General features: G+C 58.5%; 1 protein-coding gene across 10 annotated transcripts in view; it reads left to right on the plus strand.

Moving 5' to 3' along the window:
- Positions 1–13,257, plus strand: part of SEC16A (SEC16 homolog A, endoplasmic reticulum export factor) — a 34,744-nt gene extending 21,487 nt beyond the window's left edge. For 8 of the 10 annotated variants that reach the window (XM_035015439.1, XM_035015438.1, XM_035015441.1 and 5 more), the window contains 17 exons: positions 125–236; positions 419–524; positions 1,107–1,247; positions 2,246–2,359; positions 2,591–2,783; positions 3,358–3,603; positions 4,095–4,177; positions 5,068–5,211; positions 7,171–7,251; positions 7,423–7,479; positions 7,581–7,692; positions 8,053–8,190; positions 8,410–8,504; positions 9,073–9,147; positions 9,613–9,672; positions 10,543–10,620; positions 11,719–13,257. In XM_035015439.1, coding sequence (XP_034871330.1) covers positions 125–236; positions 419–524; positions 1,107–1,247; positions 2,246–2,359; positions 2,591–2,783; positions 3,358–3,603; positions 4,095–4,177; positions 5,068–5,211; positions 7,171–7,251; positions 7,423–7,479; positions 7,581–7,692; positions 8,053–8,190; positions 8,410–8,504; positions 9,073–9,147; positions 9,613–9,672; positions 10,543–10,620; positions 11,719–11,787 — 1,904 coding nt within the window. In that variant the 3' untranslated portion in view covers positions 11,788–13,257. The remainder of the gene's footprint in view (positions 1–124; positions 237–418; positions 525–1,106; positions 1,248–2,245; positions 2,360–2,590; positions 2,784–3,357; positions 3,604–4,094; positions 4,178–5,067; positions 5,212–7,170; positions 7,252–7,422; positions 7,480–7,580; positions 7,693–8,052; positions 8,191–8,409; positions 8,505–9,072; positions 9,148–9,612; positions 9,673–10,542; positions 10,621–11,718) is intronic. The other 2 variants (XM_035015442.1, XM_035015446.1) reach the window with 1 other exon arrangement.
- The last annotated feature ends 120 nt before the right edge of the window (positions 13,258–13,377 follow it).

A 13,377-nucleotide genomic window follows, 5' to 3' on the forward strand; every position in this document is an offset into this window, starting at 1 on the left:
TGGGGTGTGGAGGGCCACGGGGCTTTTCCATTTGTGTGGCCTCTCTGGTGTTTGCTGTCCACGTGTTGAGATTTCTGGTAGAACTCGCAGTCACTGAGTCTTGGTCTGCTTTATGTTTCCTCAGCTTCAAAAGGTCTCTTAGATGCTGCACACTTTTGCTACCTCATGGCCCAGGTCGGGTTGGGGGTTTATACAAAGAAAACCACAAAACTCGTCTTAATCGGATCAAACCACAGGTGAGGAACGTCCAGGTATCTGTTTTTCTTTAGAAAGGAAGCATCCCTCCATCAGCTAACCCAGAAACGGCGCACACGCACCCGGTGGCAGCAGCCTCCCATCTTGATCGCAAGGTGTTGATCACGTGGCGTGACGTGGTTCTGGGTGCCTTGCTCAAGGATTAAAATTCTTTCCTCAACAGTTTACCGTTTTTAAAGTTTGCAACCAATGAAGCTATTCAGAGGACAGAAGCCTATGAATATGCCCAGTCTCTTGGGGCACAGACCTGCTCCTTCCCCAATTTCCAGGTAAGCTGGAGCCACGCTGGTCCGTGGTTTTTACGAGTGGGGTGGTCAGTGCTAGCAAGTCTTTGGTTGTTGAGGGCTTTTGAGCTCTTACGCAAAAAGTGGTAGTGTTTTTGGAAATCTTAGGGAGACATCTGTAATGCTTGAGAAGTAAGCCCTATTGAATTGAGAATTTCCTTTGCATTTAAAATGTTTCTTGAGTATGTGGTTTCCAGTACTTTCTACGGTTTTTAGTGTCTTGGGGAGAGTGTTATCTGATCTGGGGGCGCGTGGGTGTAAACATTGTGTAGTGCAGTGTTAGTGGGGACGGCCGTCCTGCCCTGCTGGCTGGCCCGGGCGCTCGTGGTGACGAGCCCCTCGTGACCAGCCTCGTAAGCGTGTTGAAGAGGAAAAGTGAGTTTCTAAGAAGCTTGGTTGCAACTTTCATCTAAAAGCGCTCTGGGAACGGGGCTCAGTGCTGTGGGACGGCTGGGGGACACGTGAGGTGCACAAGACGTCGGAGTAGCTCCAGCTTGGGGGCCTGTCGGGTGACGCAGGGGCTGGGGAGGCACGTCGGGATGACTGTGCTGCGCTCCCCTGTCCCAGGTGTTCAAGTTTATCTACTCCTGCCGCCTGGCTGAAATGGGGCTGGCCACACAGGCCTTCCACTACTGCGAGGTGATTGCCAAGAGCATCCTGCTGCAGCCCCACAAGTACTCGCCCGTGCTCATCAGCCAGCTGGTTCAGGTAACGTCTTCTCGAATGTCCTTCCAGCAGCATTTACCCCATGGGCGCATCAGTATCACTGGACTTGGGGACTGAGCTGTGACCATGTAGACACTCGGGGCTTCCTTCTTCAACAGCTTAGAAATTCAGGTGTTCTTGGGCAGGTATTGGGTGTTTTGTGTGTTAGCTTAGGAAGTTTTCAGAGACCTCACCCCACTACAGAAGCTGGGCCGTAAGCTTTGAAGGAAGAAGGACCCCATCTCCAGGAAACTCACTGTGGGGCGGTTGAATCTAGCGGTTAACAGCCTGAGCTTCCGGAGTCCAGCAGCCTGGGTTGGGGTCCAGGCTGTTCCAGTGCCAGCCTCGGTTTCTTGCTCTGTAAAACAGACACCGTGTGAGCAGCCTGCAGGAGTGAGTGAGGCACAAACAGGACAGGGCAGGCCGGTGCCCAGGGCGCGAGGATGCCGTTGTTCCCCTCCCCCGAGGAGCTTCATTCTGGGAAACGCGCTCACGTGATAACCTGAGAAAGTGTTACTGTGGGAAGTTTCAGACGTCTAGGGAAATAGAATAATTAGCAAGTCCTCCTTCCCACAGCTTCAGGAAGGAGCTGTTTACTCAAGGCCACCTGGTTTCATCGTACCCCCATCCTGCACTGTCCCCGCACCCCCCACCGCCCATCAGAGTGTTCAGCATTTTGATCAGTAAAGCCAAGCCTGTGTAGTCGATGCTGGGGGCAGCAGTCTGCTCTGGGGGGCCCGGCTGCTGGCGGCCTCTGTGCACACGGGCTGCTGGGCTCGCTAGGGCGAAGTCTGGGTCCCACGCGCCCTTTCCAGTGACTTGGCAGTACGTTCGAGGTTTCAGGGCAGGTCACCACATGCTTCAGAAACCGTATGTGATGGGAAGTATCCCACCGGACCCTGAAGATGCTTTTTGTTCCAGGTGATGGTAGGTTTTGAAAACACGGTCTTCCTTGTCATGCCAGATAGTAACAGGGCCCTTTCCTCCCTGTGTGTGTCCAGATCGCGTCCCAGCTGCGGCTCTTTGACCCGCAGCTGAGGGAGAAGCCGGAGGAGGAGGCCTTTGTTGAGCCCGCCTGGTTGGTCCAGCTGCAGTGTGTGGACAAGCAGGTCAAGGTGTGAAGTGTGCTCTCAGTCTCAGGGGACAGGATGTCAGAGACATGCTGATAAGTGTGGTTTGCGCCCCCGTCGTTTTCACACCGAGCACGTTCGGTGTGAACGGTACGATTTTAGGGGTGTGCACTTTGGTCAGAGCGCTCACGCTCCTGAGGCCCAGACACAGCGGGTCGGCGGGGTCGGCAGCGCCGTGTTGGGCTGTTGGCAATGCCTGCCATTTCTCTCCCTCAGGAGGGCGCCGCGGCGTGGGGTCGGGATGGGCCCTTCCCCCAGCGCTGTCCCAGCACCCCGAGCTCCGAGGCGGGGCAGTACGACGGGCCAGCACCCGCCCAGCCAGGGGGCCCGGGCACCGGCAATCCGCTGCTGGCGCCGCCCGTGCCCAGCGCTGAGCACTTGGGCCAGGGGGTGCGGCTGCTGCCTTCAGGTGAGCCCCGTGCGGCTGGAGAAGCAGCGGGCCTCCTGCCTTCCCCTCGCAGCCCCTGCTTCCGAACGTGGAACGTCGCCGTTCTGCCTGCAGGAGAGTGGAGGGGACACGTCCTCCCAGCACGTCAGCCTTCCCTCTCCCCGTGCTCGCTCCCTCGCTGAGCCTGTCGGGTCTGAGTGGGTGGGCGGCCTGCTGAGCCCTGGAGGGGGAGGAGGGGGGCAGGGAGGAGGGGGGCAAGGAGGGCTCAGTGAACACCAAACTCTCTTTCAGGCCGCTGCTCCCCAGGTTGTGTTGGGGTCTCGTCAGGGGTCAGGGCCCAGGCCACACGTGACATTTAATGATGTCCTCCCCTTGTCCCTAAAAAGCGTATGTTCTGCTTTTCCCCAAACCATCGATGCCCTGGCATCGTCAGCACTTTCTGCTTTGATGACTGCTTCTCTCATCCCGTAACAAAAGAAACGTGGCCACACGAAGGGACACGTGATAAGCTGTTGAGTGACGCCATTTAGCTTCTTCAGGTGCCCGGAGTTAGCGCCAGTACCTGAGGCTTCTGTTCTCCGCTCTCTTGGTGCAGCTCCGCCGGCCCTCCCCGACGGCCAGCCGGCCCTCCCCGCCAGGGTGCCCTTGTTCCCGGTGCCCCCACCCCCGGGCCCTGCTGAGCTGGGGCCTGGCTGTGGACCCCCAGGGGCTGCCCTTGGCTTTCCAGAGCCCTCTGGGCCCGACCCTGCGGCTCCGTTCGCGGGGCCTGGCCTGCCACCTGGCGCACCACCTCTGCAGGGAAGTGAGCACGCGCCCCAGGAGGCCCGGAGCCAGGACCCAGGTAGGCCTGCTGCCGTGCCGTCCTGAGAGAGGAGCTCTGTTGGGTTTGGCGTTGAAGGAGGTGATTAGAACTTGAGACAGGTTCTGTTCGTCGGCGTACACAAGGGGTTCTGGAAGCCGTAGGCTGGAGGGGTCGTTGATACCAGTGCCGTGTCTTCCGGGACTCAGCTGCGTGTTGGCGTGTGGGGTGCGAGTGGGTGTCCGGGTGTGGCGGGCTGGCCGTGAGGGGAGCCTAGGCCGCAGCCTGCCCCGCAGTCCCACGTGGGGCTTCTCGCGCCTGCTGTGCGGCTCTGCGCCCTTGAACAAAGCCAGACGTACACCCAGCTTTCAGACAGAAGCGATTTCGAGAACGTCTCCGGTGCCGGACTCCGCGCACCGTGGTGGGAGGCCGTGGCCCCGTGGGAAGATGTGCTGTGTCGCGAGTGCGTCATGTCCGCTCCTGTCCTGTGTCCGCGACACGGAGACCACAGTGGGCCTCTCTTCTGTCGACAGGGGTGATGCCGCCGGAGACGCTTGGGAGAAACTCGCTTCCGGAGCTGAGAGAAGAGGGTTTTGGCGGAAATTTTGCTCCTCTGGTACTCTCCCACTCCCCCCCCCCCCCCCCCCCCCCCCCGAGCTCTTTGTTTTCCATAAGTTGCGTTAATTAGCAGCCCGAACTTGTTGTTCTCCAGTTGTAGTCAGAGGAGAACAGTGAAAACCACAAGATTGTCCTTTAAGTTGCTCCTCAGCAGGAGAGCTCGCGTAAGGTGGTGTGAACCCCTGCCGCGAGGAGGGCCGCTTCGAGGTGCGCAGACGGTCCCCTGTCGGGAGGCTGTGTGGCCGGTGGTGACGTCCCCAGCACGGAGAGCCTTCCCCAGTCCTGCAGGCCTCTCCGGGCAGTGGGATCCCTGCAGCGTCACTGCTCCTCTTGAAGTTCTCATTGCGTTTCTCAGACGCGCTTGGTAGAAAGAGCGCTTCTGCTGCTGTCCCGGGAGGGACACGTGCTTTTCTGCGCAGTGCGTCCCGAAGCCGTCTTGACGCACACTGGGCCTCCGTGGGCCTCCGTGGCCTTCGTGGGCCTTCGTGGGCCTTCGTGGGCACGCCGTCGTAGGCGCTTGCTGTACTTTAAACTTCCGCTAGGCGTTCCGCCAGGACAGTGCTTTGTTCTCATGTAAAGTGAGAGGTTGTGGAACACAGGGTCTTCGCTCAGCGATAAGTATCTTGAAAAGAAACAAGTCTGTGTTTTAAAATGCCCCCTCCCCTTCTGTGCCCAGCGTCACCTTGGTGCGCTCGTGTACCCCCCTTCTGCCAGCCCCGTAGTGCCCAGTGGGCCCCACCACCCCTGTGTGGAGTCCTGCCGTGCGCCTTGTGAGAGCAGGGCCGGAGGCAGGGGCAGCTGTCCCCCGCCCCCTCCCCGCTCTGCTCGCGTCACTCGCTCCTGGGGAGGTGCCCCAGGCGAGCCTGCCCCCATGTTGCCTTGGGACAGGGCTCCTCCAGGATGTCGCAGGGCCCTGAGGCCCCCCCGGGTTGGGAGTGTACCAGCTCCAGTGCTCTGCAGCCGCCGACGGCCGCTCCCGAAGTGAAGAGACCTGCGCTGGCCGCCAGGAGAGAGGCCAAGGAGCCCAAGAAGGTGACGCAGCTTCAGCAGGGTGGGGGCCCGGGGCCCGGGGAGGGGTGCAGCTCCCACGGACGGCTTTCCTCCTACGCTGGCGGTGGGGCAAAGGCATTCCAAGCGTCCGTGTCCCCACATAACCACTGGCCAGGGCACAGTTGCAGCGGGACCAGGAGGCCCCGTGTGTCCACGGCCTGTCAGAACGCACCCCCAGAGGGTGGCCTCTTCCGACTTTGGGACCTGTCCCAGAACTTCTTATAAAGGGGGTTAATCTTTAAAAACCATTGTGTCATAGTATCTGTCGTATGCAGATGCTACAATTTTACTTATCTTTTTTTTCTCAGTAGTGGACATTGGCCTTTTTTTCAGTTTGGGGTGGTCCTGTAAAAGCCACATGCGCGTTCTTCTCTGTCTTTTGTTGGTGAAAGCACTTGTTTCTCATGGGGCGTGCCTAGGGCCCAGGACAGCTGTGCGTCCAGCGTGGGAAGGTGCCACCAGGCAGTTTTCCTGGGCGGTTGGGCCAGGTGACCTTCCCCCAGCAGAGCCAGAGAGGCCCAGTCATTCCTTGTCACTGGCCTGGAGGCCCTTGTCCCCGCACACACAGGCTCGGGCCTCTCCACGGCAGCCTCTCGGCGGGGGTTCGTGGCCCTTCCTGGTGTCGCTTTGCTTCACAAGCTAGTGCGCCGAGCACCTTCCTCGTGTACCTGTTACCACCTGTGTGTTTTCCCGTGTGCTGCTGGCCTCTGAAATGTGGGCTTCACCAGTATCTTCTTGCCCCGGTCTGCGGACTGCCTTTTTACTCTTAACGTTAGTTTAGGCAGGACATGTTCTTAATTTTCATATAGTTCAGCGTATCGAATTTCATTTAACCATTAGTGTCTTTTTTTAAGATTTCATTTATTTATTTGACAGAGAGAGGGAGAGAGAGAGTGTGAGAGAGAGAGCACAAGCAGGGGGAGCAGGAGAGGGAGAAGCAGGCTTCCTGCCGAGCAGAGAGCCCTACACCAGCCTCCATCCCGGGACCCTGGGATCATGGACCTGAGCCGAAGGGACGCTTAATGACTGAGCCACCCAGGCACCCTGCGTCTTTTCTTTTTTAAAGAATTATCCATTCGTTTTAGAGAGAGAGAGAGAGCAAGCATGGGGTGGGGGAAGAGCGCAGAGGGAAAGGGACACCCAAGCAGATTCCCCACAGAGCCCAGTGTGGGGCTCGATCCCATGACCCTGAGATCACAACCTGAGCCGAAACCAAGAGTCGGACACTTAAGCGACTAAGACACCCAGGTGCCCCTTAATGATGAGCATCGTAAGGAAACGCAAATTTTATTCAGAGTGTGCGTGAGCCTGAGCCGGACTATGACACGCTGACCAGTCGTGAGCGTGCAGACCCGTGCCGTCCTCCGCTGCGGAGCTCGGGGTGTGGGGGGTTTGAGAGCATACGCACCTGCTGCTTCCGTGTTGGTCTGTGTTTTAGTTGAAGTATGGCCTGCAGGGATTGAAGTAAGCGTCCCTGACACCTAACTTCTCCCAGTATAGGACATGGGGCGGGGGACTGTGTTTGAGGGGGGCCCACAAGGACATTCCCAGTCTGTTGGCCACTGCTCAGTCCGGGAGAATGCCAGAGGCTGCCATTTGTTGGCATTTAGACAGGAAGAGCTCCAAAAGGCACACTGTTCAGATGTTTTAATTGTGGTAAAATACACATAAAACTTACCATTTTAACCATTTTTAAGGGCATGCTTCTGCGGCGTTAGGCGCACGCTGCTGTGTAGCTGCCCTCTCCGCCCTTCTCCAGGACTTGTCTTCTCAGACTGCACCTCGGTCCCCGTTGTACACCACCCCCTCCAGCTCCCGCGTCTGTGGGTCCGACTCCTCTGGGGCCTCCGGGAGTGGATCCTCAGGGTTTGTCTTTCTGTGCCGGGCTCAGCTCACCCAGCACCATGTCCTCAAGGTGGTTCTGATGGTTTTTGCATTTAGAGTAGTGAATCCTGGTTCTCTCGTTGGCTTCCTGGGAAAAAAAGGACAGAAGCTTATCTGCCAGACGACAAGAACAAATCGGTGAGTGTCGTGGAGGGCGGCCCTGAGGGACGTGCAGGCTCCTGCGCACGGTGGTCACCGAGCAGGCTGGGGTCTCGTCTCCCGGAGGCCGCCGTGTCGGGAGGAAGCAGGTGCTGCTTCTGCTCAGCTCTGCCTCCTGACGTCTTCTGTTACTTTTCACAATCGTGGCAGATCGTCTGGGATGAAAAGAAGAACCGATGGGTGGATGTAAATGAGCCAGAGGAGGAGGTAAGTCAGAATTCCTCGCGCTTCACTGGGCCCCGGCTCCCCGTGCCGCCTCGGCGGCTTCGGGTCCGCAGGAGGGTCTCTAAGCCGCTTTCCCTCCGCAGAAGAAGGCACCGCCCCCACCACCAACCTCGCTCCCCAAGGCTCCGCTCGCTGCGCCCCCTGGTCCTGGAGGGCCCCCGAGGGCCTCTGTGAACATGTTTTCTAGGAAAGCAGGTAACAAAGTCAAGGCGGAGATCAGAGTTGGTTTGAGAACTTGCCTGTTCTCCAGAGATACCAGAGCTTAGGGACCGTAAGTATAGGTCAGATGGAGGTCTGTCTGTCTGCAGAGGGCATCCTGGTTTTCCGGGGCAAGTCTGCAGGGAGAGCTCCCCTTCTCTAGAGCGTGAGAGCCCTGCTCAGCAGCCCCTGAGCTGGTAGCTTTGAAGTGTGGGATGGGCACCTCCCCCGGGTGGCAGCCGGGCTGTGCTGTGGGGAAAGCCGCGTTCCCGCATGCTCTTCCCGCTCGGGGAAGGGGGGCCCGGGGAGCGGAGTCATGTGGTGCGATGACCTGAATTGCTGCTTCTCCCGGCCCAGCTGGAACCAGAGCACGCTACGTGGATGTTTTAAACCCGGGGGGGCCCCAGCGGAGTGAACCAGCTCTTGCTCCTGCTGAGTTTTTTGCTCCCCTTGCCCCGCTCCCGATTCCTGCTCACTTGTTTGGACCAAACCCAGGTAGGCACCACGGGACCTTCTGACCTCTGACCTCTTTTCTGAGAGCCTCTGGCTTTCATCTCCCTTAAGAAGAGTGACCCGGCCGATGTGCAGGGAGCCTGGGTTCATCTGCTCATTCACGGGCTTCTTTCCCTGTCCCGCACGAGTGGGACTGTGGGAAATGTCAGGCCAGCAGTGTTTTGGATGGAATGACAGCTTCCCGCACTGTCTCCTTCACAGACGCAGAGGAAGCCCCACCTGCAGAGGGGGCCAGCAGGGAAGGGCAGGCGCCTGCAGGGGGTCCGGCCAATCTAGAGCCGGCCTCAGAGCCCCAGGTGAGCGGGGCCACAGGACAGGCAGGAGGGCGGTGAGGGTTTGCCCCGCACCCCGCCCAGGAAAGTTGGCCCCGACCTTTGCATCAGGCCCGCTGTGCACCCAGGGGCCGAGTCTGTGTCTGTCGGAAGTCTCTTTCCCCTGAACGAAGGTCCTCGAGAGAAGCAGAGTATAACCATGTGCACGTGGTTACTGAAATCATAGTCGTAAAGAGGTGTTTTTTAATTTTGGGAACTTGCACGTGAAATAGGATTATTCAGAGTCTGGTGTCTGAGGTGGACACAGTGGATTGCAAGCCTGGTTCCCCATTTAATGAGCTGCTTAACACGTGAGGGGTTACGTAACTCCTCAAAGCCTGTTTCCTGCTCGAAGATGGGGTGATAATGCCATCGCGGGGCCCAGGGTCCGTGTTCCCTAGAGGTGGGCCGTCCGTCCGCGGTGGAGCCCGTGGGCCCTGCAGCTGCTCAGAGGGATGCTTTACACGGAGCGGAGCGCCTCGGCGCCGGGGCCGGAGGGGGGTCGCGTCGTCCCGCCCAGTGGGGAGGACTGCATGTCTTCTTCCTCTGATAGGCGTTCGGCTCCGCGGCGTCGCTCCCCGGCCCTGAACTCCCACCCACCCGTGAGGACGGCTCCCAGGGAGGAGAGGTAAGGCGCGCCCGTAGGAGAGGGCCTTCCCTGAAGCCGGGCCCGGCACCTCACTCGTGTGTATGGTCCAAGTGGCTGCTTCTTCTAAAAGCGAGTGCTGACGAGTCGGAAAAGGCGGTTTAGCAGCTTCCTAGAGCCCGCAGGGTGTGTCCGCACAGCAGACAGCCCCCCTTGTCTGTGCAGAATCGCCCGGGAGCCCCACGTCGAGCAGGGCTGGAGCACACACCCCAGGCTCCGCTCACACGGCAGGGCCGCCCAAGGCCCCCAGCTCGTGGCGCTTTCTTCGTAAAAACTGTCCACGAAAGTAGGCGTTTTAAGCTAACTCTGGCTTTTCTCCCGTTTGGACTGTACTGATTCTAACGGCCTCATGAAGCTCTCTGGGGTTAAACTGACTGCTTAGAGCAGCAACATGCATGTTGATTTTTTATTTGTCTGTGTTTTGTGTGTGTTCTTGCTGTTTTGTAGCTTTCACGCTGTAGTTCAATGAGTTCATTATCACGTGAAGTAAGCCAGCATTTTTATCAGGTACCTGTGGCTGGCGGTTCTCACTGAACACGAGTTGAACTGGGTCGCCTTGTGTTCCCTCTGAGCGCGCTGTGCTGGCTGGCCGCCGTGCCCTTGTCGCTAACGAGCCCCACTGCCTCCCCGTCCGCCGCACGCCAGACGATGCAGTGTTCCTTTCTCCCAGGGCCCTCGGGGTCAGGAGCCGTCCAGATGCACTGACGAGCATGTGGACCCCAAAATGTTCCTAGTGAACGACTGCAGTCTTGTAATTGTGTTCTTTCTGGATTGGTTTTTCCACATGGCCGGCCTCCGGCGTAGGCTCGCCGTGTGTGAGTGGGTCTCAGAAGCCCGCCGGGGGCCGGAGGGACTTCTGTTCTCTGACCGAGCGCGCGACAGCGTCTCGTAGGCCAGGCCGAGGGCGGCGGGAAGCCGTCCTTCGGCCAGTCTGGGCGGGAGATAAAGGAATGCCTCATCTTTTCTGTGTATCGCGGAACGACGCGTTTCCATTGGCTCAGTAGAAGGCTTCACGTGACCTTTGTATTTGCACACTAAAACCCTGGATTTGACAGCTGGATACCAGAGGTCTGAAGTAGTCAAAAATGTTTACTAACTGCTTAGAGTCGACGCTAATGGGACGTCTTGGTGCCGTGCACTCCTCGTTCCTGCATGTTCTGGTTTTAAGGCATTTCTCTCTGCATGCGGCTTTCCGTCTTACCGTTTTCCCGTGAACCTTGACGTAATTAAATCCAGTGTTGCAAGAAGTGTCTTCGACCTGCTTCGGTGGCTTACTTAGAGCACTGTAACGGGTCCCCCAGGAGGAGTGTCTTGTGTTCACAAAGGGCGCAAACCGCTGTCACGGCACTCTGTTGACATGGGCCCTCTGTTTCTCAGGCTCCCAGTGACCACCCCCCTGCAGGGGCCGCTCCCGGGGCAGCCGTGCCCTTCTACAGCCCTGCTCAGTTCGCACAGGTCAGTGCCCTCCCGTCCCCCAGCCCGTGCCCCGACCCACTGCGCCCGCTGCCCCTGCTCCCTCATCTGCCCCTCCCCTGCTCCCGGCCGAGCGGGGGCTCCTGCACTTTCCTGCTGACACACTGCGCCGTGGGTCTGGGTCTGACTCCCACGTGCTGGCCTTGGCCGCCCTTCACCTGCCAGCCCATGTCCTGCAGTTGGGGAATGTTCTTGAATGTTCCCTTGTAGTTCTCTCCCTCTGCCTTCTCTCTCTTCCATTCCCAGTTCTTGCCCGTAGTATACAGACCGGCTGCCAGTTTGGGGAGAGCCGAGGAGCGGGGAGGGGTCGTCCTGGCATTCAGGATGTAAACTCTCACCTGAGCCCAGGTGTCCTGGTGCGGCCCCTGCCCACACTGCCTGGGATGGCCGGACCTGCTCCCTCTGCACCCGGCGCTCGGCACCCCGCCACCCCAACCTCAGGGCCACCACGTCCCACTCAAGTTACAACCTGGCCGCCGCGCATCTGCTTTTCTGCTCCAAGATGTGTTTTTTTTCTGTCCTGTTACCTCCATCTTGTAGCCTGTGCTTTACGTGAATTCTTTGATGTCCCTTCTCGCTAGGATTTGCGAGGGGGCAGAGGTAAATGCCTGTGTGCTGCCCACGGGTTCTCCCGGGGCAGCCGCCAGCATTGGCCTCCCCTCCCACCACCTGACAAAACCGCAGACCCCTTTTTTTATAAAAAAAATTTTTTTTTTTAAGATTTTTTTTTTTATTTGACAGAGAGATAGCACAAGTAGGCAGAGCGGCAGGCAGAGGGAGAGGGAGAAGCAGGCTCTCCACTGAGCAGGGAGCCCGATGCGGGGCTCGATCCCAGGACCCTGGGATCATGACCTGAACCAAAGGCAGCCTCTTAACCGACTGAGTCACCTAGGCGCCCCATAAACCGCAGACACCTTTAAAGAGACCGCCCGGTTTGGTCCCCACCGGGTCAGTTACCAGGGGCTGCCTGTGGGTCCGTGTGGACGGTCCCACACACACAAGCCTCGCGGGTGTTCCCGGGATGCTGCCGGCCTCGGAGGCTGGGCGCATGGAAGTCAGCGCTCTTCCTTGTCCTCCTAGGCCTCGGCCCCCTCGGGATGCTCGAGGATGGGGAGGATTGGCCAGAGAAAATACCCAGCGTTGAGCTAGAAGAGTTCCCGTCCTGGAGTAGCATCTGGAACCCTGAAATCATTATTATGCTCCCCGAAGAACTCCCAACAGATCGCCTGCAACGTCCCTGTGTTCCCGAATGGGCACAGGAGTGATTCATTCCACCGTGACTGTACCTGTTCTTCCTCCACCGCCACCGTCTGTGAAGGGTGGCCAGGGTCAGGTGCACAGCTCCTGTATGAGGCCGCCCGAAACGGGGAGCTCTTGGCTCCTTCGTTCACCTAACAGTGATTTAAGGGTAAAACAGTCTCAGTTGTGAAGAGCGTTGTGCTGGGCAAGGCTGGAGGCATCTTTGCTGCAGGAAAGACTTTGCTCTTGAGGAACCCAGGTGTCTCTGCAAACCTAACCGTGCTTTATTTCCCACCCCCCCAAGGGTTCTTTTAGCTTTTGAGAGAGGCTCTGAAGTGCATCTCTGTCCGGTAGCAAAGACGTTTCCAGCTGCTTCTTCATGTCCCACGCAACCCAGGGGCCTGGCTTTGCCCGTCTGCGAGGGGCGGCCCTGCCTCCGACAGCTGCGTCCCACACGGGACTGGTCCCCGTGAATCCACCAGGACTAAAACTGTCACTGTAACAGATTGGATTGGGGGTTTTCAGTCCGTGCGTAGCCTGATCAGACTCCTCGTCAGAGAGCCGTGAGGGGCTGCCACGACCTTTGTGTGATCATCGACCCTGTGCTCGGTCGTGACTGCTCTTCACGGCGCCATCCACTTGCCTTCTCTCGCCTGGTTAACGTCCTCTCGGGTTGGTGACATCTTGAAGAGAGGGCGGAGATGGACTTTGTTGGCACGTGCTCCGAGTCCGAGGCTCTGCCTCCGTTTTCCCACGCCAGATCTTCCGCAGGTCGTGTGCCGACCGCCAGCCACCTGAACCACAAAGGGGGAGCCCTCCCCCTGGACTCCAAGCTTTATGGCTTCATCGACTGTTCTGAAAATTATTCACATTCTTGTTAGCTCTGAAGAAACTGCAGAAAAGATTTAAATATTTATAAGAATCATTAGAAAGTAATTTCTGTAGGTTCTGCTGGGGAACATAGTTTGCTTGGTGTTTTAAATCTAAGTACAGAAATGGTATAACTGTGGAATTCGCGCAGGCCTCCCGTTTCCCGGGGGCCCTGGGTCATCCAGGAAGGGCCACGGGAGGCTTTCCCGTGGCGTCACCCACGTGCACGTCCGGGTGCATTTGCTCCTGTCACTTTGAGAGAGGCTGGGGCTGGTTGACCGGGCAGCAGCGTCTTGTGTCCCTTGGTCCGCACTCAGTGGGGTCCTGGGACCCCAGGCCCTCCTGGCGCCCCCCAGCTCCCTCCACCTGGCCTGCCCACCGTTGCCTGTGCCCACTGCCAGCAACTTTTGATTCAAGAAGCTCCCTCCCGGGCCAGGCGGGAGCTGCTATTTTTCCTAGATGCAACTTGTTACACTGCAAATTGGTAAATAAAGTATTTTGCGCTCGCAAGCGCGTCATCTGTTTCCTTTTGTCTGTGGGTCACCAAGGGTGGTGGGGGGGGGGGACAAGGTCCCTGCCTGTGGGTGTGGGCAGGAGGGGCTTCTCCGCAGGGTGCGGGGGGGGGGGGTG

The sequence above is a fragment of the Mirounga leonina genome, unplaced genomic scaffold (genome assembly GCF_011800145.1).
Source record: "Mirounga leonina isolate KUSES-001 unplaced genomic scaffold, KU_Mleo_1.0 Mir_170, whole genome shotgun sequence".
Classification (NCBI taxonomy): Eukaryota; Metazoa; Chordata; class Mammalia; order Carnivora; family Phocidae; genus Mirounga; species Mirounga leonina.